This window comes from Rhinoderma darwinii, chromosome 1 (assembly GCF_050947455.1).
Source record: "Rhinoderma darwinii isolate aRhiDar2 chromosome 1, aRhiDar2.hap1, whole genome shotgun sequence".
In the NCBI taxonomy this organism is placed as follows: domain Eukaryota; kingdom Metazoa; phylum Chordata; class Amphibia; order Anura; family Rhinodermatidae; genus Rhinoderma; species Rhinoderma darwinii.
The window spans coordinates 82,801,749-82,829,265 of record NC_134687.1 but is presented as its reverse complement, the minus strand read 5'-3'; the positions used below and the strand labels follow the sequence as shown (position 1 = coordinate 82,829,265).

Sequence of the window (27,517 nt, the reverse complement as noted above, 5' to 3'; positions counted from 1 at the left end):
AATTGGAAGTGTATGTGTTGCAGTATTTTAGCCCCTTAATCACCAGGACCAGGGCCGCACCGTCCATGAGGTGAGATGAATATCTTGCCTCAGCTGACAGCCTGCTGCCTCTCTGAGTGGGCGGCGGCGACACTGAAACCAGCCGCCACTACCCCTCCTGCACTAATTGTCCCTGCGTCTATAGAACACAGGTACAATTACATGCATAAGCGCTGAATGGCCGGGCAGAACCAATCAGCGCCTTTCAACGACGCCGGTCGCTTCCTTGGTTGAAAGGCGCTTATTTTCGGGGCAATTCATTCTGCCCATCCAATTAGCGCCTTTCCACGATGCAAGTGGCGCAATGACCTCATGGTGTCGCTTGCATCGTTCAGAAGAGAGCAGGTCTGCATTGCCACAGGACGGCGTGGGAACGGGATCAAGGTGAGTATGTAAAGTTGGTTTTTTTCTTTATATGTGAAGAAATGTTTGAAAAGTGAAAAGCTGAAGACATCTGAGCGGCAAACTGCAAAAATGGGTTGTGGCCTGGAGAAGTCGTCATAGAGGTGTAATGACAGGGATAGGGAAACAGACAAGTGAGCCCTAATCTACCCGCCACTCAGTCCCTGCCTACTTGCAACGACCCGCCCTAGGCGACGGGGTACAACTGGGCGATGGTCCCTATACTCAGTAAGTGCACGACAGACAACCAGACAAGGAAACACAGAACAAAGGGAAGCGGGGCAGTTGCCCACGGCAACACCGTGAGCAACAAGAGTAGTAAACGAACCGAGTCAAACCAGGAGAGTACGAGGTGCCAAACGCAGAGCAGGAGAGTAGTGAAGAAGCCGAGTCAAACCAGGAGTGTACGAGGTACCAAACGCAGAGCAGAAGAGTAGTCAGTAAGCCAGGGTCAATACGAAGCAGGGACAAGTAGTTCAAGAAGCTGCAGCAGGGCCAGGAAACCAACAGAGAAGAATCACAAGCAAAGGAGGACCAGGAAAGGCAGGTATAAATAGACAGAGGGCGGGAGCTAGCTCTGTCTGGCCAGGCTGTGATAGGCTCTCCCATTCCTAAGCCTGCCATCCTGAGTGGTGGAAGATGGAGTCAGTCTCACAGACATAGAAGCAGGTGCAGACTGATTACCTATGGGCGTGGATACAGAAGCTGTGCCTGGCAGATCCTTAACAGTACCCCCCCCTTTTATGAGGGGCCACCGGACCCTTTCTAGATGGACCTGGTTTATTGGGGAAATGAAGGTGGAACCTCCTGACCAATACCCCAGCGTGAACATCCCGGGCGGGTACCCAAGTCCTCTCCTCAGGCCCGTATCCTCTCCAATGGACCAGGTACTGGAGGGAGCCTTGGACCATCTTGCTGTCCACAATCTTGGCCACCTCGAATTCTACCCCCTCAGGGGTGAGAACGGGGACAGGAGGTTTCCTCGAGGGAGCCAAGGACGGGGAGCAGCGTTTAAGTAGGGAGGCATGAAACACGTCGTGTACTTGAAAAGATGGGGGCAACTCCAGTCGGAAGGAGACAGGATTGAGGACTTCAATGACCTTGTACGGCCCTATAAACCGGGGAGCAAACTTCTTGGACGGGACTTTAAGGCGCAAGTTCTTAGACGATAGCCACACCAGATCCCCGACCATAAACAAGGGGTTAGCAGAACGTCTTCTATCTGCCTGAGTTTTTTGTATGCTCTGGGACGCCTCTAGGTCCTTCTGAACCTGGGCCCAAACTGTGCACAGTTCCCGATGAACGACCTCTACCTCGGGATTCTTGGAACTACCAGGTGAAACGGAGGAGAACCGTGGATTAAACCCAAAATTACAGAAAAAGGGGGAGACCCCTGACTAGTTACTGACCCGGTTATTAAGGGAAAATTCGGCGAGGGGAATGAATGAGACCCAATCATATTGACAGTCAGAGATAAAACACCTTAAATATTGTTCTAGAGACTGATTAGCCCTCTCAGTTTGGCCATTAGTTTCAGGATGGAAGGCAGAGGAGAAGGACAGATCAATCTCCAACTTTTTACAGAAGGCTCTCCAAAACAAAGAGACAAATTGTACCCCTCTGTCAGAAACAATATTGACAGGGACCCCATGGAGACGCAGGATTTGTTTGACAAACAAGGTAGCTAACATCTCAGCATTGGGTAGTTTTTTGAGGGGCACAAAGTGGCACATCTTACTGAAGCGGTCTACTACAACCCACACCACCGACTTGCCTTGAGATGGAGGCAAATCGTTGATAAAATCCATGGAGATATGGGTCCAAGGTCTCTGGGGAATGGGCAAAGAACGTAGTAAACCTGCTGGTCGGGACCTGGGAGTCTTGGACCTAGCACAAACCTCACAACCGGCGACATAGGCCTTAACGTCTTTAGGCAACCCAGGCCACCAATAGTTTCTGGCAATGAGGTGCTTGGTAGCCAGGATGCCTGGATGACCAGATAGTGCGGAGTCATGATTTTCCCTAAGTACCCTTAGCCGGAATTGCAGGGGAACAAACAGCTTGTTCTCAGGAAGGTTCCCGGGGGCTGAACCTTGATCAGCCGCAATTTCGGAGACTAAGTCAGAATCAATAGAGGAAATGATTATACCTGGAGGCAAAATACAAGCAGGATCTTCCTCCGAAGGAGGGCTGGCCATGAAGCTACGCGACAGAGCATCAGCCTTAATATTTTTAGACCCAGCCCTATAGGTAACCAAAAAATTGAATCCAGTAAAAAATAACGCCCATCAAGCTTGTCTCGGGTTTAGCCTCCGGGCAGATTCTAGGAAAACCAGATTCTTGTGGTCGGTAAGGACCGTTACCTGGTGCCTAGCCCCCTCCAGGAAGTGGCGCCACTCTTCAAATGCCCATTTAATGGCTAAGAGTTCGCGGTTGCCAATATCATAGTTACTCTCAGTGGGCGAAAACTTCCTGGAGAAGTAGGCACAGGGACGGAGATGGGTGAGGGACCTGGTACCCTGGGACAAGACAGCCCCCACTCCCACCTCGGACGCGTCAACCTCCACAATAAATGGCTCCATTTGGTTGGGCTGAACCAACACCGGGGCCGAGATAAAGCAGTTCTTAAGGACCTCAAAAGCCTGGACAGCCTCAGGAGGCCAGCGGAGGAGATCAGCACCCTTGCGAGTGAGGTCCGTAAGAGGCTTAGCGATGACCGAGAAGTTAGCAATAAATCTCCTGTAATAATTAGCGAACCCCAAGAAGCACTGTAACGCCTTCAGGGAGGCAGGTTGGACCCATTCCGCCACAGCCTGGACCTTGGCGGGGTCCATGCGGAATTCATGAGGAGTGAGGATTTGACCCAAAAATGGTATCTCCTGCACCCCAAACACACATTTTTCGGTCTTCGCAAACAGTTTGTTTCCCGAAGGACCTGGAGCACCTTCCTGACATGCTCAATGTGGGAGGACCAGTCCTTGGAAAACACAAGTATATCATCAAGGTACACTACAAGAAATACCCCCAGGTAATCTCTTAAAATCTCATTTATGAAATTCTGGAAGACCGCGGGAGCATTACACAACCCAAAGGGCATGACGAGGTATTCGAAATGACCTTCAGGCGTGTTAAACGCAGTCTTCCACTCATCTCCCTCTTTGATGCGGATAAGGTTATACGCCCCCCGTAGATCAAACTTAGAGAACCATTGGGCCCCCTGAACCTGATTAAAGAGATCAGGAATCAAAGGAAGGGGATACTGGTTCCTTACAGTGACCTTATTCAAGTTACGGTAGTCAATGCATGGCCTAAGACCACCATCCTTCTTCCCTACGAAGAAGAAGCCAGCACCTACCGGAGAAGTAGAGGGACGAATGTAACCCTTGGCCAGGCATTCCTGGATATACTCTCTCATGGCTTCACGTTCGGGACAAGAGAGATTAAATATCCTACCCTTAGGGAGCTTAGCTCCTGGTACCAAATCGATAGCGCAATCGTATTCTCTATAAGGAGGTAACACTTCGGAGGCCTCCTTAGAGAAAACATCAGCGAAGTCCTGAACAAACTCGGGTAGCATGTTCTCCTCCTCAGGGGGAGAAATAGAATTAACAGAAAAACATGACGTCAAGCATTCATTACCCCATTTGGTAAGATCCCCAGTATTCCAGTCAAACGTGGGATTATGCAACAGCAACCAGGGAAGGCCTAAAACCAAATCGGACGATAATCCCTGCATCAACAGTACAGAGCACTGCTCCAAATGCATGGAGCCAACAAGGAGTTCAAAAACAGGGGTATGCTGTGTAAAATAACCATTAGCAAGAGGAGTGGAGTCGATACCCACTACCGGGACAGGTTTAGGCAAATCAATCAAAGGCATAGCTAGAGACATAGCAAATTCCACCGACATGATATTAGCAGACGACCCTGAATCCACGAAGGCACTGCCGGTAGCAGACCTACCACCAAAAGAGACCTGAAAGGGAAGCAAGATTTTATTACGTTCCATATTTACGGGAAATACCTGTGCGCCCAAGTGACCTCCCCGATGATCACTTAGGCGCAGAAGTTTTCCGGCTGCTTATTCTTACGCCTAGGACAGGTGTTCACTTGATGCTTGTCATCCCCACAATAGAAGCAGAGACCATTCTTCCTGCGGAACTCTCTACGTTGTTGGGGGGACACGGAGGCCCCGAGTTGCATAGGTTCCTTCGAGTCTTCCATGGAAGAACGAAGCAACGGAACCTCGGGAGGCATCATGGGGGAGTCAGAGGAGAAAACACATAAACGTTCACGTTGTCGTTCCCTGAGACGTCGGTCAAGTCGTACCGCTAAAGCCATAACCTGGTCTAGGGAGTCAGAAGAGGGATAGCTAACTAGTAGGTCTTTCAGGGCATTCGACAGACCCAACCTAAACTGGCACCTTAAGGCAGGGTCATTCCACCAAGAAGCTACGCACCACTTCCTAAAGTCAGAGCAATACTCCTCAACAGGTCTCTTACCCTGACGTAAGATCACCAGCTGACTCTCGGCAAAGGCAGTCCTGTCAGTCTCGTCATAAATGAGTCCGAGAGCAGAAAAGAAAAGATCAACGGAGGAAAGTTCAGGGGCGTCAGGAGCCAAGGAGAAGGCCCATTCTTGGGGCCCTTCCTGGAGCCGGGACATAATTATACCCACCCGCTGGCTCTCAGAACCTGAGGAGTGGGGCTTTAAACAAAAATAGAGCCTACAACTCTCCCGAAAAGAGAGAAAAGTCTTCCAGTCCCCTGAGAACCGGTCAGGCAACTTGAGGTGGGGTTCAAGAGGTGAGGTGAGAGGCACTACCATGGTAGCATCAGGCTAGTTGACCCTCTGAGCCAGGGCCTGGACCTGTAGGGAGAGACCCTGCATTTGCTGAACCAGGGTCTCAAGGGGGTCCATAGTAGTGTGAGGGACCAGGGTAGAGTAGGTATATGGGCTTGTGATTATGTAATGACAGGGATAGGGAAACAGACAAGTGAGCCCTAATCTACTCGCCACTCAGTCCCTGCATACTTGCAACGACCCGCCCTAGGCGACGGGGTACAACTGGGCGACGGTCCCTACACTCAGTAAGTGCACGACAGACAACCAGACAAGGAAACACAGAACAAAGGGAAGCGGGGCAGTTGCCCACGGCAACACCGTGAGCAACAAGAGTAGTAAACGAACCGAGTTAAACCAGGAGAGTACGAGGTGCCAAACGCAGAGCAGGAGAGTAGTGAACAAGCCGAGTCAAACCGGGAGTGTACGAGGTACCAAACGCAGAGCAGAAGAGTAATCAGTAAGCCAGGGTCAATACGAAGCAGGGACAAGTAGTTCAAGAAGCTGCAGCAGGGCCAGGAAACCAACAGAGAAGAATCACAAGCAAAGGAGGACCAGGAAAGGCAGGTATAAATAGACAGAGGGCGGGAGCTAGCTCTGTCTGGCCAGGCTGTGATAGGCTCTCCCATTCCTAAGCCTGCCATCCTGAGTGGTGGAAGATGGAGTCAGTCTCACAGACATAGAAGCAGGTGCAGACTGATTACCTATGGGCGTGGATACAGAAGCTGTGCCTGGCAGATCCTTAACAGAGGTCTTGACCGGATGGAGAAGAAAAGAGAAAAAGAACAACTAGAATCTGAGATAGTCACTGGTGAGTCACTTAATATAAATTTTTATTCTGCCTCTAATCGGTAATGTAGTCACTCTATGATCTGCAGCGAGATGATGGGTGGTATCATTATTTTTTTTTTGTGAAACAGCAACTCCCAGCATATCCTTACTATTGTTTGGACTATTCTGAGAGCTGTAGTTTTATGCCGTACAAACCTATACAACAGGGGTTGCACTAAATTGGGCTGTATTTGTGTTGGCGTTGTATTAATGTACTGAGCTTGTTTTTGATGCTGTATATATGTACTGAGCTTGTTTCTGGTGTTGTATATATGTACTAAGCTTGTGTAATGACAGGAAGGAGGTGAAGGGAAAGTGAGCCCTAATCTACCCACCGCCCTGTCCCTGCCTACTTGCAACGACCCGCCCTAGGCGACGAGGTACAACTGGGCGGCGGTCCCTACGCTGGCTAAGTGCACAGGAAGACAAACAGGGAACACGCAAGGGAAGGGGCAGTAGCCACGGAACGCCACGAGGAAACGGGGCGGCGAACGAACAGTCAGGACCAGGACGAAGTGAGTACACCCGAGCAGGCACAGAGACAGAAGCAAGCCAGGGCAAGCAAGCAGGTCAAGCAGAACTGCAGCAAGGCAGAAGCACGGCAGAAGCAGGCTGGAGCAAGCAGCAGAGGCCAGGAATCCAAAAGAATTACAAGCACTGAGGGAGAGCACAGGGCAGGTAATAAAGGGCAGGGGGCGGAGCTAACTCCGAGAGACCAGGCCGCGATAGGCTCTCCCACTCCTGAGCCTGCCACCCTGGTTGGTGGGAGATGGTGTCAGTCGAGCAGGTCTGGCCTCAGGTGTGGATTGATTAATCCCAGGAGTATAGCTAGATGAAGTACCTGGCAGATCCCTAACAGCTTGGTTCTGGTGTTGTATTTATGGACTAAGCTTCATTCTGGTGTTGTATATATGTACTGAGCTTGGTTCTGGTGCTGTATTTATGTACTGAGCTTTGTTCTGGTGCTGTATTTATGTTCTGAGCTTTGTTCTGGTGTTGTATTTATGTACTGAGCTTGGTTCTGGTGCTGTATTTATGTACTGAGCTTGGTTCTGGTGTTGTATATATGTACTGAGCTTTGTTCTGGTGTTGTATATATGTACTGAACTTGGTTCTGATGCTGTATTTATGTATTGAGCTTGGTTCTGGTGCTGTCTATATGTACTGAGCTTGGTTGTGGTGCTGTATATATGTACCGAGTGTCACGGCACGGGATGTGGACCCACTGGGCCGTACCACGTAGCGGGATAGCAGCTGGCCAATCAGGTACAATGCAATGTCTATAGTTGAGAAAGGGTACCTGAGGCAATGTAGGCAGTAGCGGTGGAATCAGGCTAAGATGAGGCTCCAACAGTAGACAGACACCCGGCGGGGTGTGACACAATAGATTCAGCGGAGGGCACAACACGACTCCAACTCTTTAAGGCACAGAGGCACGGTAGCACGGGATACAGGGTATAGGCAGCAGGAACGGGTAACACTGGGAACTGGAAAACACTAGGAGCCCATTTGCAAGGACAAACTTAAGGAAACACATCAACGCTCAGGCAAGGATCGAGAGGGCAGAGCCCCTTTTATAGTACTGAAGCATTCTGGGCTAATTGCAGTATCCTGCAACTGTGCGCGTACTGGGCCTTTAAGGCTGTGCACATGCAGGCACGCTCGCCCTGCGGGAGACAGTGTCCGGACCAGAAAGTGAGTGCCGACGTCTCCCAGGAGGGAGATGCCGCCGGGAACTTGCTCGTCCATGGCTGCAGCCGTCAGAGGGTAAGTCAGGACGACGGTCTGCGGCCATAGACGTTACACTGAGCTTTGTTCTGGTGCTGTATATATGCACTGAGGTTGGTTCTGGGGCTGTAATTATATAGAATATATTTCTAATAACAAAATTGCGGGCAGATAGAATTGTTTTCAATTCATTGTATATTTAATGGGAATCTGTCAGGTAGTTTTAACCTCTTGAACCACCACCATGCAGTAATACATGACCTGACAATATTTCCAAACATTCCCCTGTATGTTTTTTTCAGATGCAGCAAATTCTATAAAGTCAGCTTTTAAAATTACGCACACTATATGCTAATTACTCATTAAAGGGTCATGGGGCTGCTATCCTGAAGAGTCACATAGTCCTGCCTCCAAACCTAACTTTCGATGTTTGATTGACATCCCCCTGGCTGTTATAAATCACTACCAGTCGCCTCCAACTTACTCGGATGCGCCATTGCCTTGTAATTCTTGGGCATGCACCGTGCAGCGAGGTGTATTCTGCCCAGCTGCACCGCGCATGTCAGTACAAGTCAACGGCGCATCCGCATCACCACCGTTTTTTGCACCATATCTTCAATGGGTAATGAACTGCCACCAAATAATGCACCTGGGTTTTGTTCTGTTGAGTAAACTCACAGATCGACACCCTCTTGTTTCCACATCATGATACTTAGGAGTAATCTGCCAATGGGTTTACATCGTGTATGACTTTGAAGGTAAATTGCTGCTTGTTACCAGCTGTATGTTTTAGCCGTTCATTGGTGGGTTGTGCTTTATATACCCACACATCTGTGCTCCTTGGTATAGCCCCGGGAAGAAGCTACGTGTGAAACACGTGTTGGGGGAGTTGATCCCCCCATAGTTCTGGTCTGTATGCCTCCTTAAATTGTACTTTTTTGCTGTCTGTTTTTTTATACTATTTTGCATTGGATAGTTTCTATCAATATTCATTGTATGATTCATGTACCAGTTTCTGCATGCACTATTTGCACTTTACTGTAGAGGCTGTGGGACCCGACCTACGTGAGGGATCCCATTTCTACGAGTTTGGTTACTGCCAATGTACTTGTTTTTAAAGATTTTGTCTTTTAATTATATATTGTCTATATTTCGCTAGAAATGGTTCATGTGTGATTTCTTATATAGGTGTTTATATTCGCATGTCATACAGTACACTTGAGTTTCTATACGCATGTATTTGCCCAACTATCTTAGTAGTTGTTATTGTATAAAATTGGGTCTGACACACCATATGTTTGCTTGAGAAAGGCAGTTGCATTTGCCGAAACGTCGCTTATGGATTAACGTCTACCATTTTGTTTTTTTCACCTTGATATCCAGGAGTGCTGCCTATTCCTTGCATCATATTACATAGGTTATAGCCTTTATCCCTATGATTGCACGCACCATTTTCTTTTCATATGGTGCTGCTCTTGACTGATAGATAGATAGATAGATAGATAGATAGATAGATAGATAGATAGATAGATAGATAGATAGATAGATAGATAGATAGATAGATAGATAGATAGATAAAGTTATCCTATGACTTTGGATTACTTCATGGCATCACCCTGATCGGTGGGGATCCGTCTGCCAGAAAAAAAGAGAGAAAGATAGACAGAGAAAGAGATAGATAGATAGATAGATAGATAGATAGATAGATAGATAGATAGATAGATAGATAGATAGATAGATAGATAGATAGATAGATAGATAGATAGATAGATAGATATTGAAAGAGTGAATGAGAAAAATAAAGAAAGACAGAAAAAAAGAAAGATATGAAAGAGAGAGAGAGAGAAAGACAGAGAGAAAGAATGAATGAGAAAAACAAAGAAAGATATAAGATGATAGATAGATAGATAGATAGATAGATAGATAGATAGATAGATAGATACAGGGCCGGTGTCAGCACCCGGCAAACCCGGGCAAGTGCCGGAGCCCACTACCCTTAAGGGTGATGACGCTGCTGTCATGGCTCCTCCAGGAGTGGAATCCCCGGCCAGTGGACAGTGATGTCAGGAGCAGAGCTGGAGTTCCATCCCAGGCAGAACTCCGGCTCTGGGGTTGCCCCTGATATCACAGTCCATATATGGGCAGTGATGTTAGGGCTTCCACAGAGCCGGGGTACTGGAGCAGAGCCTTTACTAGTGCTCTGCCCAGGACTTCAGCTCTGCTCCGGACATCACTATCAATATATAGACAGTGATGTCAGGAGCAGAGCAGGAGTCCCAGTTAGTGCTAGTAGCGCACTGCCCGAGACTATGGCTCTGGGGTTGCCCCTGACATGACTGTCCATATATGGACAGTGACGTCCGGGGCTTCTCCTGAAGTGAAATCCCCAGATTTCAGAGTGTCAGGAATGCTGTGGCTGTGGATTCCACTCCTAGAGGGAGCCCAAAAGGCGCTACCTGCAAGGAGGGGGGCTGTGTGGCACAACAAGGGGGGGGGCAGTGTGGCACTACCAGGAAGGGGGCTGTATGGCACTACCTGGGAGGTGAACTGTGTGGCACTACCTGGGAGGGGGGACTGTGTGGCACTACCTGTGAGGGGGGCTGTGTGGCACTACCTGGGAGGTGGGCTGTGTGGCACTGCCTGAGAGGAGGGCTGTGTCGCACTAACTGGAAGGGGGGCTGTGTCTCACTATCTACAGAGGTCACTAAATTTATGGGGGTACAAACTGGAGGCCTAACTTCTATATGGGGGCACAAAGTGAAGTTTTCTGCCATTTTACTGCCACTGTGAGATTCCCCGCAAAGGGGCCCACTAAGTCTATGTCTCCCAAGGGCCCACATAAACCTGGAGCCGCCCCTGGATAGATAGATAGATAGATAGATAGATAGATAGATAGATAGATAGATAGATAGATAGATAGATAGATAGATAGATAGATAGATAGATATGAGATGAATAGATAGATAGTAACGACCCACTGGGCCTCTCCGCCGGCTTGGCGTAGGGCCACCTTTAAGGGCGTTGTCTAAGCAGCCTCCACGGTCTTCACCCTTTATCCCGTATACACGGATCTGGTATTCGCTGCCCGGATACTGCCAGGTCGCTACGTCTGAGGTGGTCTCCACAGGCAGATGGTACCTTGGTGATAGTCGGATACAGGCTACTGCCGGATACTGGAAGCAGGCTGGTGCCGTATTACTGGAAGCAGGCTCGTGCTGCATAACTGAAAGCAGGCTGGTGCCAGATTACTGGAAGCATGCTGGTGCCGGATTACTGGAAGCAGGCTGGTGCCGGATCACTGGAAGCACGATGGTGCCGGATCACTGGAAGCACGCTGGTGCCGGATCACTGGAAGCAGGCTGGTGCCGGATCACTGGAAGCACGCTGGTGCCCGATATTACTGGAAGCAGGCTGCACGATACCAACTAGTAACAGACACATGATACTGACATGTAACAGACACAGGATGCAGGATACCGACATAGATATGAAAGAAAGAAGGCAAGAGAGAAAGACTGAACGAGAAGACAGACAGACAGACATAGATAGATAGATAGATAGATAGATAGATAGATAGATAGAGAGAGAGAGAGAGAGAGAGAGAGAGAGAGAGAGAGAGAGAGAGAGAGAGAGAGAGAGAGAGAGAGAGAGAGAGAGAGAGATAGATAGATAGATAGATAGATAGATAGATAGATAGATAGATAGATAGATAGATAGATAGATATGAGAGAGAGATAGATATGAGAGAGAAAGATACATTGATACATAGAAAGAAAGAAAGAAAGAAAGAAAGAAAGAAAGAAAGAAAGAAAGAAAGAAAGAAAGAAAGAAAGAAAGAAAGAAAGAAAGAAAGAAAGAAAGAAAGAAAGAAAGAAAGAAAAAATAAATATAAAATGGTGTTATAAATATATTTAATAGATTTGTCCTTAAAAAAAAAGCCAAATTATCCACAAGAACAGGAACATAGAGGTTGGCAATCCTGAGGGGGAGCAGGTGGCAGCTCTCCAGAGCAGTAAGGGTTAATGAGTCGGGACTGTAGCGCAGGCAGCACCTGGTGAGGAGGAGCCAGTCCCTGACACATCCACATCCCCATACACTGAACGTCACCTCACAGCAGCAGCCAATGGACTGAAGCATCCTCCTATACTGACCAGCAGAACACAACATGGAGCACATCAGGCTGCCTAAGGTCAGTACAACAGGGAGGACGGATATGGACACAGCAGGGACATATACACTGCAGCCTTATGTGCAGCACACAGCAGTGACATCACCCTCCTCGTCCATCCCTACCTTGTCTTCTCCATTACATGGTGCTGCATGATGAGGTTAGAACTGATAACATGGAGCATCCTGTCCTATACTCTGTGTGGTGAACAGCAGGGATGCAGGCCCTGGCTTCATAATCAGGGATTATGAGGATGATGAGGATGATAGTATCAGGAGGTCATTATTATTATGTCGCGTCTCCTGCTTTACACTGATCACTGCATTGTTTTGTTTTTTTAGTATTTTAATTAAAGGGAATCCCTCCTTCATTCAATGTAATATCCTTCTTGTCCATGGAGAATTAGAAATCAATGTAACATATTTCATTCATTCACTAGTTCATCGCTAATGGAGTAGTTAGAATTCATGATGATGATAATGATATTTTCTATATGTACCAGCGGTTCTCATCAGACAGCCTCACTATTGAGGATCATACCTCTGTATTCATTGGGTTGCAACGCTCTCCCTAAAAATATATTCGAAAAAAACAGTTCACTCATCGCAATAGAACTCCGACAGAGGTGACACTCAGGAGTCCAATGATTGCAATGACATCCGCAGAGGTCAAGGTCACAGGTGAAAAACATCACCCTATGATCAGGGAAGCAGTAAACATACAATATGGACTTGTGGCACGGAGTCATGGCATGGCACTACTATAAGGGCCCTGGCTACACATTGCTGCCCGTTCAAGTGCCAACTCTCAATCCAGATTCTGCATCAAAACCGCAGATAAACGCAGGATATTCTGCAGCTAAAATCCACACTTAATATTGCGGGTTTTTTTGCATTTTTAGGTGCGTTTTTGACATTTCGATTTGGAAACAGCTTTGGATTTAATGCGTTTTTTTAATATAAACTTGTCAGATACAATTTTAAGTCGGAAACGCAAGATGAATTGACAAGCTGCAGATTTTAAAATCTGCACCGCAGGTCAATTTACATACAGAGAAATTCTGCAACATGTAGATTTGTTGGTGCTGTATTACGCTGCGGATTTACCGCAGGAAATACGCACGCAGTATGCAACATCTGCATGTAGATTAGCGCTCCAGATTAGTCAGACAGAGTGTGGGTTTTGGGGACACATTATGTACGGGCTGTGGGAATGTAGCGCCCATGTATATGGTCTGCAGAGGTGTTGATCAGTGGTAGACCCTAGTACCTCTGCTAACAATGAAATGATGGGACAGGACCAGACTTTACAATCTATAGGGGATGATGGTAGAGACACAATTGGCATAAAATGTTGGTTTATAGGATAGGGCAGGGCACAGCTGGCAGGTTTTTCTGTATCGATATAGTGGGAAGAAGGAGGCAGAATTGACATACAGCAGGTTCACCTTCGCTTGAAGTCTTTGTTTGTCATCCCAGTACTTCTTATTAATGCCAAAAATGACTTCCCATCTCAAGGTTAGATTAGCTTTGTTGGCTCAGTATAGGGAGATGGGGGGGGGGGGGGGGGCACACTTCTCTGTGTTCTGCCTCTATGTAGCAAGTTGAAATTGTAGGATCAGCCTGCAGCATCTAAGGCTTTGTTCACATCTGCGTTTGGACTCCGTTCATGGTTTCCGTCAGACCTTTCTGTCAGGGGAACCCATCAACGGAATCCAAGCTGAAACAAACAGAAACCACAGGTTTCCTTTTGCATTAGCATTGATTTCAATGGTGACGGATCCGGTGCAAATGGTTTCCGTTAGTCACCGTTGTTTAAGGGCTCTGTTGTTTTGATGGAATGAGTAGTGCAGTCGACTACGGTATTGATTCCGTTCATGGCTTCTCCTGATGGAAAGGAACGACGATACCCATCAACGGAACCCCGACGCAGATGCTGAATAAACTTCCTTATCATACACTGTGTATCACTGTATATCACTCGTAGCTAATTGAAAACATAGCTGTTAATGTTATGTAAATAAAACAAATAGCGATACACAAACAGATAAGCAAAGAAAACAAATCGGTCCTGGATACCCTAGACCAGTGATCCCCAACGTTTCTTACCTTGAGAGCCACATTTAGCACTGAGAGATGTCGCGAGCCACAGTCAATGAAAAGAGATGGTAGAAGCCATATAACCGATACTCAACAGGGAGCAACTGGAAAAGGCAGGGACACCGTCTGGGTGCCAATAGGCAGAGCTTATTTATATCCCGACCACTTTTAACTGGACCCATAAAATGAAGGGCTGGCCATCTAATTGTGACTACTATCAAATGTAATACCGCTGATACCACCGTGCTACATAGTGTTATTTTGCTGCATTTACATATATATTTGAATATGTTTTCACAGGATTCCATTTTTTGTATTTGCGGAGTAATCTTTGTTATGGGGCAGTATTGATTTTAACATTTTAATTCTATATTAAAACTTAAAGGGGTTGTCCTGTCTCACTCTTTCGCCCAGTCATTAATCGTCCGTGGAGAGACGCTCCTGCATGCTGGACGGTACAGTTGCCAAGGCAACCGTCCGATGCCCGACAATTATCTTGCACGTATCCTATTCTAATTAATAGAACGCATGCATGATACTTGGGGGCGTCTGAAACTTGCCTCAGGAACTTTCCCGCCCTGCATGCAGGAGCTTCTCTCCATGCACGATGGCAGATCGAGCAGAGGAGAGAGGTACAGGACAACCCCTTTAAGTTTTAATATAGCGGCATTTTGTGATCTGTGTGGTGAGAAACAATGTTACTACTCGCCCTTCTAAAACATAAGCATGGACCCTGACCTCCTCACCAAACCCATTACCTTCCCTCCTCCTTGTGGCCTGCCCTCAGCTGACACTTTACTTTACACAACCTTACTTATGACAAGATCGTAGAGGAGGACAAATAATGGGTTTGGGGGAGAGATCAGGAACAATGCTTATTGATGATGCACTTACGAAGGAACCTATGGTGGGCAGCGCGGGGCAGGGAGCGTGGCCTCCTATACTTATGAGGTAAGAACGAGTGACCAATTTCACGCTGGAAGATGAGTTAGCTGCAGAAAAGTAACAGCGCTTCATGGCTGCTTCTCCTCCTGTCATGTCAGTCACTGCCTTCCCCTGCACTACAGAAATGTTTGTAAGCTGTCTGCTAGACCGCAGCAAATGTTTCAGTCTAGCAGACAGCCCGCGAGCCACGGGTTGGGCAACACCGCCCTACGGTATCACATATAACAAACAAAAAAGAAAAAAGAGTGGAGGGCAACAAGTGTTGATGGTAGGCAGGGTACACAATGATGAATAGGAGGAAGGGCTTATGGTTAAATGCCTAGTCCAACTCTGTATAACCTAAATTACACGGAGCCTCGCCCCAAAAGGGGTGGCTTCGTCCACTAACCCTGGCATTTCCTCACTGTACCAAATGCTTCATGGAGAGATGACCCCTGTGAAACATGAGACAACGTTCACCTATCCACCAGAGAACTGAATACTTGTGAATGGGCTGCATTTCTAGAAGGAAAAGTAAAAGATAAATCAGATATCCTACGTAAGTGCATTATGATTAGATTTAGGAATGTAAATGCATTTAAAATAGATTATTAATATAGATTTCCTTTTGTGAGCGCATAATTCATAGCTGCCTAGAGTGGCCATTTAGGGCATGCCCCCACGTGGCGGATTTCCTCCGCAACTGTCCGCATCAATGCCGCACCTAATCCGGGTTGTGGATTACGGCTGCGGATCTGCCCAAAATGTGCAGTAAATTGATGCGGACTAGCTGCTGCGGACTGCGGGAAAAGTGCTTCCCTTCTCTCTATCCGTGCAGGATAGAGAGAAGGGACAGCACTTTCCCTAGTGAAAATAAACGAATTTCATACTTACCGGCCGTTGTCTTGGTGACGCGTCCCTCTTTCGGCATCCAGCCCGACCTCCCTGGATGACGCGGCAGTCCATGTGACCGCTGCAGCCTGTGATTGGCTGCAGCCATCACTTAGACAGAAACGTCATCCTGGGAAGCCGGACTGAAGACAGAAGCAGGGAGTTCTCGGTAAGTATGAACTTCTATTTTTTTACAGGTTGATGTATATTGGGATCGGTAGTCACTGTCCAGGGGGCAGAAACAGTTACTGCCGATCGCTTAACTCTTTCAGCACCCTGGACAGTGACTATTTACTGACGTCGCCTAGCAACGCTCCCGTAATTACGGGAGCCCCATTGACTTCCTCAGTCTGGCTGTAGACCTAGAAATACATAGGTCCAGCCAGAATGAAGAAATGTCATGGCAAAAAAGCAAGACGCATCCGCATCCGCAGCACACATAACATGTGTACGGACTTCATTGCGGAACTTAGAATCTCCATTGAAGTCAATGGATAAATTCCGCCATGAGTCCGCAACCAGTCCGCCACTGCTCCGCAACAGACAGAGCATGCTGCGGACACCAAATTCCGCTCCGCAGAGTATGCTCCGCAGCGGAATTTTACGCATCGTCTAAATGAGCACTTCTAAATAGAAGTGGAAGTCAATGCAGAAACGGCTCCGCTGCGGATTAACGCTGCGGAGTGTCCGCAGCGGAATTCAAGTGAAATTCCGCCACGTGTGAACCCAGCCTTAATAAATTCACAATAAGGATTTGTTCACACAATGGAGATTTGATGCAGATTTTGCTTGTATTTTTTAAGCTAAAACTTAACATAAAGGAAGGCCTTAAAATGTCTCCGTTAAGGACCTCCGTCGCGGTTGCAGTGAAAAATACATTATACATTAGCAATTTTTTCAACTAAAAAAACAGACACCCTTACGAAAACCTGATGGTACCCATTAAAGTCAACGTGTTCCATATCTTAACATAAAGGAAGGCCTTAAAGTGTCTCTGTTAAGGACCTCCGTCACAATGGCAGTGAAAAATACCATAGCAAGTTTTTTCCACTAAAACAACAGACACCCTTACGGAAACCCGATGGTACCCATTAACGTCAATGTGTTCCATCTTGCTCCGATAGTGTCTGTGATTCAATGGCTCTGGAAGTTCCTTTTTTTCGTTCTTCAGTTCCTATGACAGAACAGAAGAACGGAAAACCTTAGCACAGATGTGAACGAAACCCAGTTGTCTGTGTACACTTGATCTATGGTTTTCCTTATTGCTTTGTGCATATTAATATCAAAGTCATAAAGAAAACTTTAGGGCCAGAGTTGTGCAGCAAGTAGGCTATGGTCCAGAAATTCCAATTAAAAGAATTTCATGTCGTCCCCCATTCCATGGCCTCTTGTGAATAAGGGCGTACACAAGGATGAGGTTAGGCCCTGTTCACACTTCTGTTTGGCTTTGTTTACATCTGCGTTGTGCCTTCTGTTTTAGCTGGATCCATCCAAACTGAAAAAAATGTACACGGATGCTTAACTGAAAGGAATGGAAGGTAAAACTTTCCTTTCTTTTCACTGATCTGTTTACAGGTTCCGTCAAAAGCGGACACTTTAAAGAGGCTCTGTCACCAGATTTTGCAACCCCTATCTCCTATTGCAGCAGATCGGCGCTGCAATGTAGATAAGAGTAACGTTTTTATTTTTAAAAAACGAGCATTTTTGGCCAAGTTATGACCATTTTTATATTTATGCAAATGAGGCTTGCAAAAGTACAACTGGGCGTGTTTAAAGTAAAAGTCCAAGTGGGCGTGTATTATGTGTGTTACATCTGGACGTGTTTACTACTTTTACTAGCTGGGCGTTCTGACGAGAAGTATCATCCACTTCTCTTCAGAACGCCCAGCTTCTGGCAGTGCAAACACAGCCGTGTTCTCAAGAGATCACGCTATGTCGTCACTCACTTCCTGCCCCAGGTCCTGCATCGTGTCAGACGAGCGAGGACACATCGGCACCAGAGGCTACAGATGATTCTGCAGCAGCATCGGCGTTTGCAGGAAAGTCGATGTAGCTACTTACCTGCAAACGCTGATGCTGCTGCAGAATCAACTGTAGACTCTGGTGCCGATGTGGCCGACACGATGCAGGACCTGGGGCAGGAAGTGAGTGACGTCACAGCGTGATCTCTCGAACACGCTGTGTGTCTGCACTGCCAGAAGCTGGGCGTTAACGAACAGAAGTGGATGATGCTGATTCGTCAGCATCATACACTCCCATTCCTAACCCCCAGCTAGTAAAAGAAGTAAAAACGCCCCGATGTACGCACATAATACACGCCCACTTGGACTTTTACTTTAAACACGCCAAGTTGTACTTTTGCAAGCCTCATTTGCATAAATACAAAAATGGTCATAACTTGGCCAAAAATGCTCGTTTTTTAAAAATAAAAACGTTACTGTAATCTACATTGCAGCGCCGATCTGCTGCAATAGCAGATAGGGGTTGCAATATCTGGTGACAGAGCCTCTTTAAGCCTAGTTCACATTCTGCAGAGGAGCAGAATAAGGGAATAACCAGAAGCGCCGATTCCGTTCCATGACAGACACCACAGGCGGCCGACGGAACCTATTAACTTTAATGGGTTCCTTCAGTTTTTCGACGGGATGTCCATGGTTTTATTGGAAACAATAACGCAGCATGCTTTGCTATTGTTTCTGATATTTTTGCCGGAATCTGCGACTGAGCCTACAACAGAGCCTACAACGCAGGTGTGAACTAGGCCTTACCTTCCGCTTGTTTCAATTAAGCTCTGTTTCCAACTGTGTTGGAGGCTCCCTTAGGGTTCCCCGTCGCAGATCCGGTAGAGATAACGGGAAACAATAGTACATCATGCTACACTATTGTTTCTTGTAAAACCACGAACATCACAACGGTGGTGTCTGTGGTGCAACGAAACCGTCGCTTCTGGTTTTTCCTTGTTGTTCTCCTCTGACGGAGCAGAACAACGGAAAACACCGACACAGATGTGAACAGAGCCTTATTCTCCCTTTGTTAACGGATCCACTCTTTCAGTATTTTTTTTATCCTTTTTTTGTTCCATTTTTAAACGTAATGAATAAAGGAAACAAATGGAAGACATATTTGTATCCACGTTCCATCGACTTCATTCTTAAAAGAAAACAAAAATCTCCTTTCCGTCAAGTTTTCATAATTTTGGAATGAAAAAGAAAAAGCACAACAGAATACGTTATCGCTTCCGTCAAATAAACGGAAACCTGATGGAACGTAGCATAACTGATCACAACTGATGCTAAAAAAAAACCTTTTGAAATCAATAGGTAGTTTGAGGGGATCAATGCCTTAGGGCCTGTTCACATCTGCGTTGGAGGCTCCATTAGGGCCTCCATCCAAGATCTGTCTGAAAATACCGGTACTGCGCTATTGTTTCCGGTAAAGTCACAGACATCACGACAGAAACCCGAGCATATTAAAGTCAATTCTTCTAGTCCGGCGCCAGTCGTCTCTGTCGTTTAATGGAACCGCCACTAGCGATATTTTCATTCTTCTGCTCCTCTGATGCAGCAGAACAACGGAAACCAAACGCAGATGTGAACAGGCCCTTAGTTTTTTCTCCATCAGTCTTCAGTTGCTTTGTGACGGTCAGAATAGTGTAGAATGCTGCAGTATCGTATCCAGCAAAATAAAACTGATACCTGACGCAAACATGACTGATCCATTATAAATCAATGGAAAAAATGTGTCATATCCGTCATGGCTCTTGCAAAAACGGGAATCAGGACGCAAGTACAGGGTTAAAACCGCCTCCTGGCACCCCTTTCAACTGTATCCACCTCCTCAGTTAAATACTATGGCGGAGGCTGCCTGCCCGACATACACTCTAGTAGGCCGCAGGTCACTTGAGGCACGATGCAGTGACGTCATTGCACCCACCTGTATAATTTCACTGACAGCACAGGCCGTAAAAGGCCTGTAGCCTGAGCTGCAATGTTCATCGTGGGAATGGTGTTAGGTAAATATTAATTTTATAAAATTTTGGGGCATTTTTACTGTTTAGGGAAACTAAAGGGGCACTTTATTTGTTTGTGGAGCACTAAGAGTGTACTTTAACTGTTTGTGGGGCACTATTGGGGCACTTTCACTCTGTAGGAGCACTAAGGGGGCAGTATTACTGTGTTGGGGCAGTAATGGGGCCCTATTACTATATTAAGGGCACTATTACAGTGTGAGTACACAAAGGTGGCACTGTTACTGTGTGAAGGCCCTAAGGGGATGACTATTACCATGTGGAGGGACTTAGGGGCCACTACTACTGTGTAAGCGCTATAAACTGCTATATGCACAGTTCTGCTTCCTGTATTACTCCTGGTGAACATATAAGCTAATCATGGAATCCCCAGATGTCCCTCCAAGTATAAGGCTATGTTCACACACGTAACAAAAAACGGCTGAAAATACAGAGCTGGTTTCAAGGGAAAAAAGCCTCTGATTTTCAGACGTTTATTAAGAAACTTGCGTTTTATGCTGCGTTTTTACAGCCATTTTTGGAGCTGTTTTTCTATTGTCAATGAAAAACGGCACCAAAAACAGCTCAAGAAGTGACATGCACTTCTTTTTGCGAGGCATTTTTTACGCGGCCGTTTTTAAAAACGCCCGCATAAAAAATGCCCCATAAGAATGAAACACCCGTTTTCCCATTGAAATCTATGGGCAGATGTTTGGAGGCGTTCAGCCCCTGCATGTTTAGCCGTTTTTTTGGGGCATTTACGGCCTGAAAAATGTCTGAAAATAGCCCGTGTGAACATACCCTAAGTGTGCAGTCACACGTGTCGTATTTGCCTTGTATTTCCGCAGCGTAATGATACACTTTTGAAAACTGTAATATCCTATTGGGAAAATATTACGCAACGCACCTTTCTGAATTTCTTGCATTGCATAATATTTTTCCCATAAACATACATTGTACAGTTTTCCTCAGCGTATTTTTCGGCTGCGAAAAAATATAAGGAAAATACGCCACGTGTGACTTCACCCTAAGAGGTCCAGACCCAGGTCAGTGCTGACAGTAACAAAAGGTTTGAAATACCATTTCACTGGAGCTGCAGTAGCTTCCTCAGTTACAAAGGGGTATAGACGTACATACATTTGGCACACAGCATAGGAACTGACTTAGATGTGTGTGTAACAGCAACCCCAAAAAAAACCACCTATTTTGTACCTGCATATTTACAATCTCTATACCATATAATAAGATTACATTTTTTTTATTCCTGTTGGAAGGAGAATTAGAACTAGCGGTAATTCCTTCATACCTATGGTGTTAAATACTAACTCCATATTTACTGTAGAATTACCATTAATTCTATAATAACAAGGTTTCATACATGACTTTAGGTGTCGTCATTAAGACCAAAAATGCCTTGGTCATTAAGGAGTTAATATACACTGGAACGTTGCTACACACGATTTATCCATAAAGCTGGACATTGACATTCGTTATTTGAGAACCCAATAACTATCAGCAGTCCCGTATGGCTGAGCATTTAGTACAGGGAGGGAGATAAGGGACTGCTAGACATCTCCTTGGCAGTATCGAATGCTGAGATGCACTAAGATATTCTGAGTGCAAGACGGCGAAAAATGATGCTTTACGAAGGCGCTGTACCCTTTGCGGTATTAAGGATAAACCTCTGGAGTCATGCAAATGTTAACCTTTTATTAATATCGTAGCATGCATGTAAGTGGACTACTCGTTCGGCCAACAGCTATTCCTCCTGACTCCCGCATACACATGCACGCTCAACTTGGACTAGTGCATGTGCATGCAATAAGGAGAGGGGAATAAGCCATTGCCAGACACCTGCTGTAAAAAAGATTCGGGCATGTTGAAATCCAACATGCCCCATCCTTCCAACGTGCCTGACAACCCCGTACACATTAGTTTACCGGTCTCATCGAAATTGCAGGTTTGGCCAACTGTCATCTGATGTGTATGACCACCTACAGTGTACAATTTAAAAGCTCAATTTAGTTTCTTTTGAGGCCCAGGGCAGGACTGGATGTACATGGTGAGCCTCTTGTCACAGCATTATCTTATCATACAAGTATAATGTCATATTTGTCTGCAAACAGGTGAAATGCACTGTGGTTATGACAACATGGGACACAGTAGCTTTGCTTCCATGATAGTATTATAGGTAAGCCAAAAGAAAATGGGGGAGAGGTGACCGACTACTATGGCAGCATCACATGAGCATTAGAGGTGCAGATCACCGATGGCTATATACATTAAATATCTGTTGGCTAAACATCGACACCAAATCCCGATAAACATGCATGGTCAGATCAGCCCATAAGTAGGTATAAGCCAGCGCTTATCTCCCAGGGGAAAATTGAACATGCCGGATGTTGCGGGACAGTCAAGCTGCCCCATAAAACGGTATTGGTGCTTCTATATTATACCCTTTCATACAGAAGGGCACCACAGGCTGTGCTGCTTGTCTGTTTTAGAAGACTTTTGGTTGGAAAAGGAGAGTTTCAAATGGAGCATACAAAGTTTGCGCTGATTATTTCTGTCATACATTTAACAGAACATTTTATTTCATAAAATAACAAACTCAAAAATGGTTATGGAAATGGAGTAAAGCCGTCCTTATGATGTACTTGCAAATGATGGTTGAGCTCCTTCAGTTTGTTTTGGTGTGGGGAAAGTAAATGGAAAATGATGTGCTTGTTATTAACAGTACATAAGAGATAATCTAGAGCAGTCTAGAACAAGCTTTGCATCTTCCTAAAGGACATGACCTTCAGCTTATCATTGTCTTTCACAGTTGGGATCGAAGCTTTCCGTCATATTTTGCTTATTAATTCTGAATTTTGTTGTGCATTTTTACTGGTGTATGCTTTACATGTTGTGTGTTATAATACCTTACAACTGTAAAATACAAGGAGGTCACATGTGGACAGGGTCTTGTATCACGCACTGTCCATGGATCCCCTCACTACGGCCAAGGATCTGCTAAGGTGGGTAGGATCATAATACCATAGAGAAGTAGTAAGAATCAATGACACTATTGATTTATGGTGGTTTAGCTGTCGTGAGATGACCTCCTTCTCATGAATGCATTAAGATATGACTTCATATAATTGTATATGTATTTTATGAAGTATTTTTTGCACATAGAGCTGCCTGTCATTAGACACATAAATGGCATTGTTATTCAGTTTTGAGAAGAATTTTATAATAGTGAACTTAAACGTATTTAAGATGTATGAATAAAGTTCAGTGGCTATACCTCATATAAGCGATTTGTCTTTACATTAGGCAAAATAAGGGCGCTGCGAAGGTGATTATATATTGGGATTTATAGCAGTCCCATAGCTGTCATTGTAAATCTTGCGGTCATTCTAAATGGACTATTTTCGACTTCTAGTTAATAAAGTCTTACAATCATAAAGACAGGGATGTAACAATAAATCATTAGACCACATATCAAATCTTGGAATGAGCAAGGGGATATAGGACATGTATATTTAGTGACACTTGTACCAGGCAGCCCACCCACTACACAGGGGATCCATGGGGACCTGTAATATGGTAATTTTTGGTTTTCTTTACAAATAAACAACACAGACATGCTTAAGTTTGCACATAAAACATCATATACACACACTATGAGAATTATATTTGACAGTACTGCTGTCTGTATTTAGTACATATATACCGGTATGATGCATTAAAACCGCATCTGACACAATGCAATCCAAAGAAGTAAATTGCATCATACGATATCTGCTAACTAATTGGTGTTTCTTTCAGAAATATGTTGACAAATTCCAAATTGTAGTCAGCAGAATAATGAGCGCTGTAAAATTAGCTTAATTGATCACTGGGGGTCCCACCACAGGGACCCTCACTTATCGTGGGAGCGGGGGTCCCGAACCCCGTTCCTCCTCACTGCTTGACCACAGTGAGGAGGACATTAAATGGAGCCGTGGAAATATATGGTCTATGGGAATGACAGAAAAAAGCGAGTACAGCACTTCCGTCATTTCCATAAACTAAGGAGGAACGGGGGTTCGGGATCCCCGTTCTCACGAATGGTGGTCCCATCGGTTGGGCCCCCAGCAATCAGAAAATAATCACCTATCCTGTGGATAAAAAATTTAAAATTAGACAGCACTCCAAAAATAAAGGTGATCCTTTTATTCCCACATGCAACGTTTCAGCTCAGTGTGAAACCGTGTCCCTAAGGCGTGCACCCACCTATTCATATTTATATGTTTTTTTTATCTAGTGCTACCGATATCCATTGAATATCCTGTGGATAGGTGATTATTTATTGATTGTGGGAAAACCCATTTAAAGGGAATCTGTCATGTCTGAAACCCCCCTAAACTACAGAAATCCGTAAATAGCTTAAAAGATGTAGAGTCCGAATCTGCCATTTTTCTCCTTCTACTCACTTACATAGTTACATAGTTGATAAGGTTAAAAAAAAACATAGGTCCATCAAATCCAACCTATAATCCTATTGAGATTGATGCCAATTGCCTCATTATGGGAAAAATTCCTCCCTCACTCCAAATATGATAATCAGAATAAATCCCTGGATCAACATCCCATCTCCAGAATCTAGTGCTCATAACCTGTAATATTATATTTTTGAAGAAAGACATCAAGGCCCTTCTTGAACTTGTTCATAGACTCAACCATCACAACATCCTGTAGCAGAGAGTTACATAGTCTCACTCTTCTCACAGTAAAGAATCCACGTGTAATGCCCATGGCCCGTCAGGTTCACTCACCTCCTGACGGTCGCAGCCATGGATCAGTGAGCACTGGCCCACATCTCCTCAGGAGACTCCAGGGCTCACTTCCGCTTCACTCGGCCGGGTCCCGTAGGGTGTGCTCTTAAAGGACCAGCGCGCGCACCTGAATCTGATGCCAAATTAGCCCATCAATCAAATCATGGACAACTACCTACGACACTTCATCTCCAAGCAGCATGATGACTGGGTGCAGCTTCTTCCTTGGGCCGAGTTCTCGTATAATAAACATACAAGCGAGTCCACAAGAACTACACCATTCTTCATCATCTACGGCCAACACCCACGAATTCCTCTCCCGGTGTCCGTTATGTCCAAAGTGCCCGTAGCTGATTCTGCTTTTAGGGACTTCCTGCAGATCTGGCAGCAGACCCGATCCTCCATTCTGCTGGCAGTGGACCGCATGAAACGTAAGGCAGACACAAGGAGAAGAGAACTTCCCCAGTTTTCTAAAGGTACCAAGGTCTGGCTGTCCTCCAGAAATATCTGGCTGAGGGTGCCATCATACAAGTTTGCTCCCAGTTTCCTCGGACCCTTCGAGATCTTGCAACAGATCAACCCTGTCTCCTACAAGCTTCGGCTGCCTCATATTCTCAAGATCCCCAACTCCTTCCATGTCTCCCTTCTGAAGCCTGTGGTCCTGAACCGCTACTCCAAGATTCCTAGGCCTGCGGTGGTTCCCAGCGGTTCATCAGATACATTTGAGATTAAGGAGATTCTGGACACCAGGAGAGTGGGTGGAAGAACCTTTTATTTGGTGGATTAGAGGGGGTTTGGTCCTGAAGAGAGGTCCTGGGAGCCAGAGGAGAACCTCAATGCTCCTACCCTCTTGAAGAAGTTTCTCTCTTGCTCTGGTCCCCAGAGGAGGGGGCGTAAGAGGGGGATACTCTAATGCCTATGGCTGCGGGCCGTCAGGTTCAATCACCTCCTGACGGCCGCAGCCATGGATCAGTGAGCGCTGGCCCGCATCTCTTCCTCAGGAGCCACCAGCGCTTCACTCGGCCAGGTCCCGTAGGGTGCGCTCTTAAAGGGCCAGTGCGCGCACCTGAATCTGATGCCAAATTAGCCCATGATCACCCTGAACTATTAGAAGGGCTCTGCCCCTTCCTGCATTGCCTGAGCGTTTTTGTCATTTACCTATGTTTGTCTCTGCAAGTGGTCCCTTAGTGTTTCCTAGTTCCCAGTGTTCCCGTTCCTACTACCTGTATCATGTGTCCCATGCTATCCAGAACCAAGTGCCTAATAGAGTTGGAGTTATTCTGCGCTAAGTACTACGCCTGTCTTGTTACACCACACATGGTGTCTGCCTGCTGCCAAAGTCTCATCCGAGCCTGTCTCGCTGCTGTCCGAAGTTGCCACAGGTACACCTATTTGAACTATAGACTTTGACCTGTGTCCTGTTGGCCAGCTGCCATACCGTTAAGGCGGTACAGCCCAGTGTGTCCACGCACCCAACGTGACACCCCGTCGGGGACAATGGTGAAATCTCTCCATTATATCGCCGGGTAATTGTATATACCTGGCTGCACATAGTAGAGAGATTCCTGTGGAAGGCGGGGTAACCGGGGATGCTTTCCCTTGGTAACTTTTTGATAATAACAGACGCTGAGTGAATGGTATGTGCTGTTTTGATCTTCTAAAATTCTTAGCGATCTATTTTACTACGGGTTATATGTATTATATTGGTACTATTGAGAAATATATGTAATTTATTTTTAAGAAAGTTTTAGACACTTTTGTATATTAATTAAATCACAGGATATGATGTCATGAGATATCTGCTATATATATATATTGTGCACTTGGTCATTGTATTTATGCTTGAGAAAGACCCTGTTGGGGTTGAAACGTTGCAAGGTCATGCTCTGTGAATAAATAAGAACACGTTTTTTCAACTGGAGTGCTGCAGTCGTTCTCTTTTATTATGGAAATGTAAGTCCCTTTAGAGCAGGAACCACTTGGCTGCGTGGACCGCCCTACATTAGGGACTCCCTTATTCTTGTGGTGCTGCTGAATATCTACTATTTGCAGGTCACTGTCTGCCACACTATGGCCACACCACCACTGTCACCAAGTACTTAGGCAAATAAGGATAAGGTCCTCACAACTACTTATATTTTAATTGTAATAATAATTTCTTTATATGAGCCATTGCTTTATATAAGCCATATTGCTCTATATACTAGTATATATAATAAATGGGTATATGTATAATGCAGTTTAACTATATATTTGATTTTAATTACCATGCAATGCAATTTCAATGTTTTGTGTACAATTTCTGTCTAGTTATACATAAATTAAAGAGCATCCGTCCAGGGTGAATATTTGCTGTCACATTATCTTCCCCTTTCATTATTTGATATGATAATCATGTGTTAAACATCTCTCACCTCAGACTGTCATGGTTACCCATGGGGCACTAAAATCTTCCCTGTACTATTGTTAGCATTATAGCTGCTTATCTTGGTCTATAAATGTATTATTCTGTCATTAAAGAGATTATCTGGTGTTAAGCAAACAAAGATAGATTCTTGTATGGTTACAGCGAGTGCACCTAGTACCTGGAAACCCCTTTCTTAGCCATTCATGAGAAGTAGTTAAAGCGACTGTTCAGTCATGAGCTCAAAAATTATATGTAAAAGTCCTTTTACACAGGCCAAGGATCGGGCACACGAGTGTCCATATGAACGCTCGTTCCGAAACATTGCCCTGTGTAAACAGGGCAATGATGAGCCGATGACCAACCAAACGCTCGTTCATC

At 45.6% G+C, this 27,517-nt stretch overlaps 1 protein-coding gene across 3 annotated transcripts in view; it reads left to right on the top strand.

The window, feature by feature from the left end:
* Positions 1–11,892: 11,892 nt before the first annotated feature.
* MTMR7 (myotubularin related protein 7) overlaps positions 11,893–27,517 on the top strand; it is a 99,997-nt gene continuing 84,372 nt past the window's right edge. For all 3 annotated transcript variants that reach the window (XM_075860130.1, XM_075860129.1, XM_075860131.1), the window contains exon 1: positions 11,893–12,031. In XM_075860130.1, the coding sequence (XP_075716245.1) occupies positions 12,008–12,031 (24 nt within the window). In that variant the 5' untranslated portion in view covers positions 11,893–12,007. The remainder of the gene's footprint in view (positions 12,032–27,517) is intronic.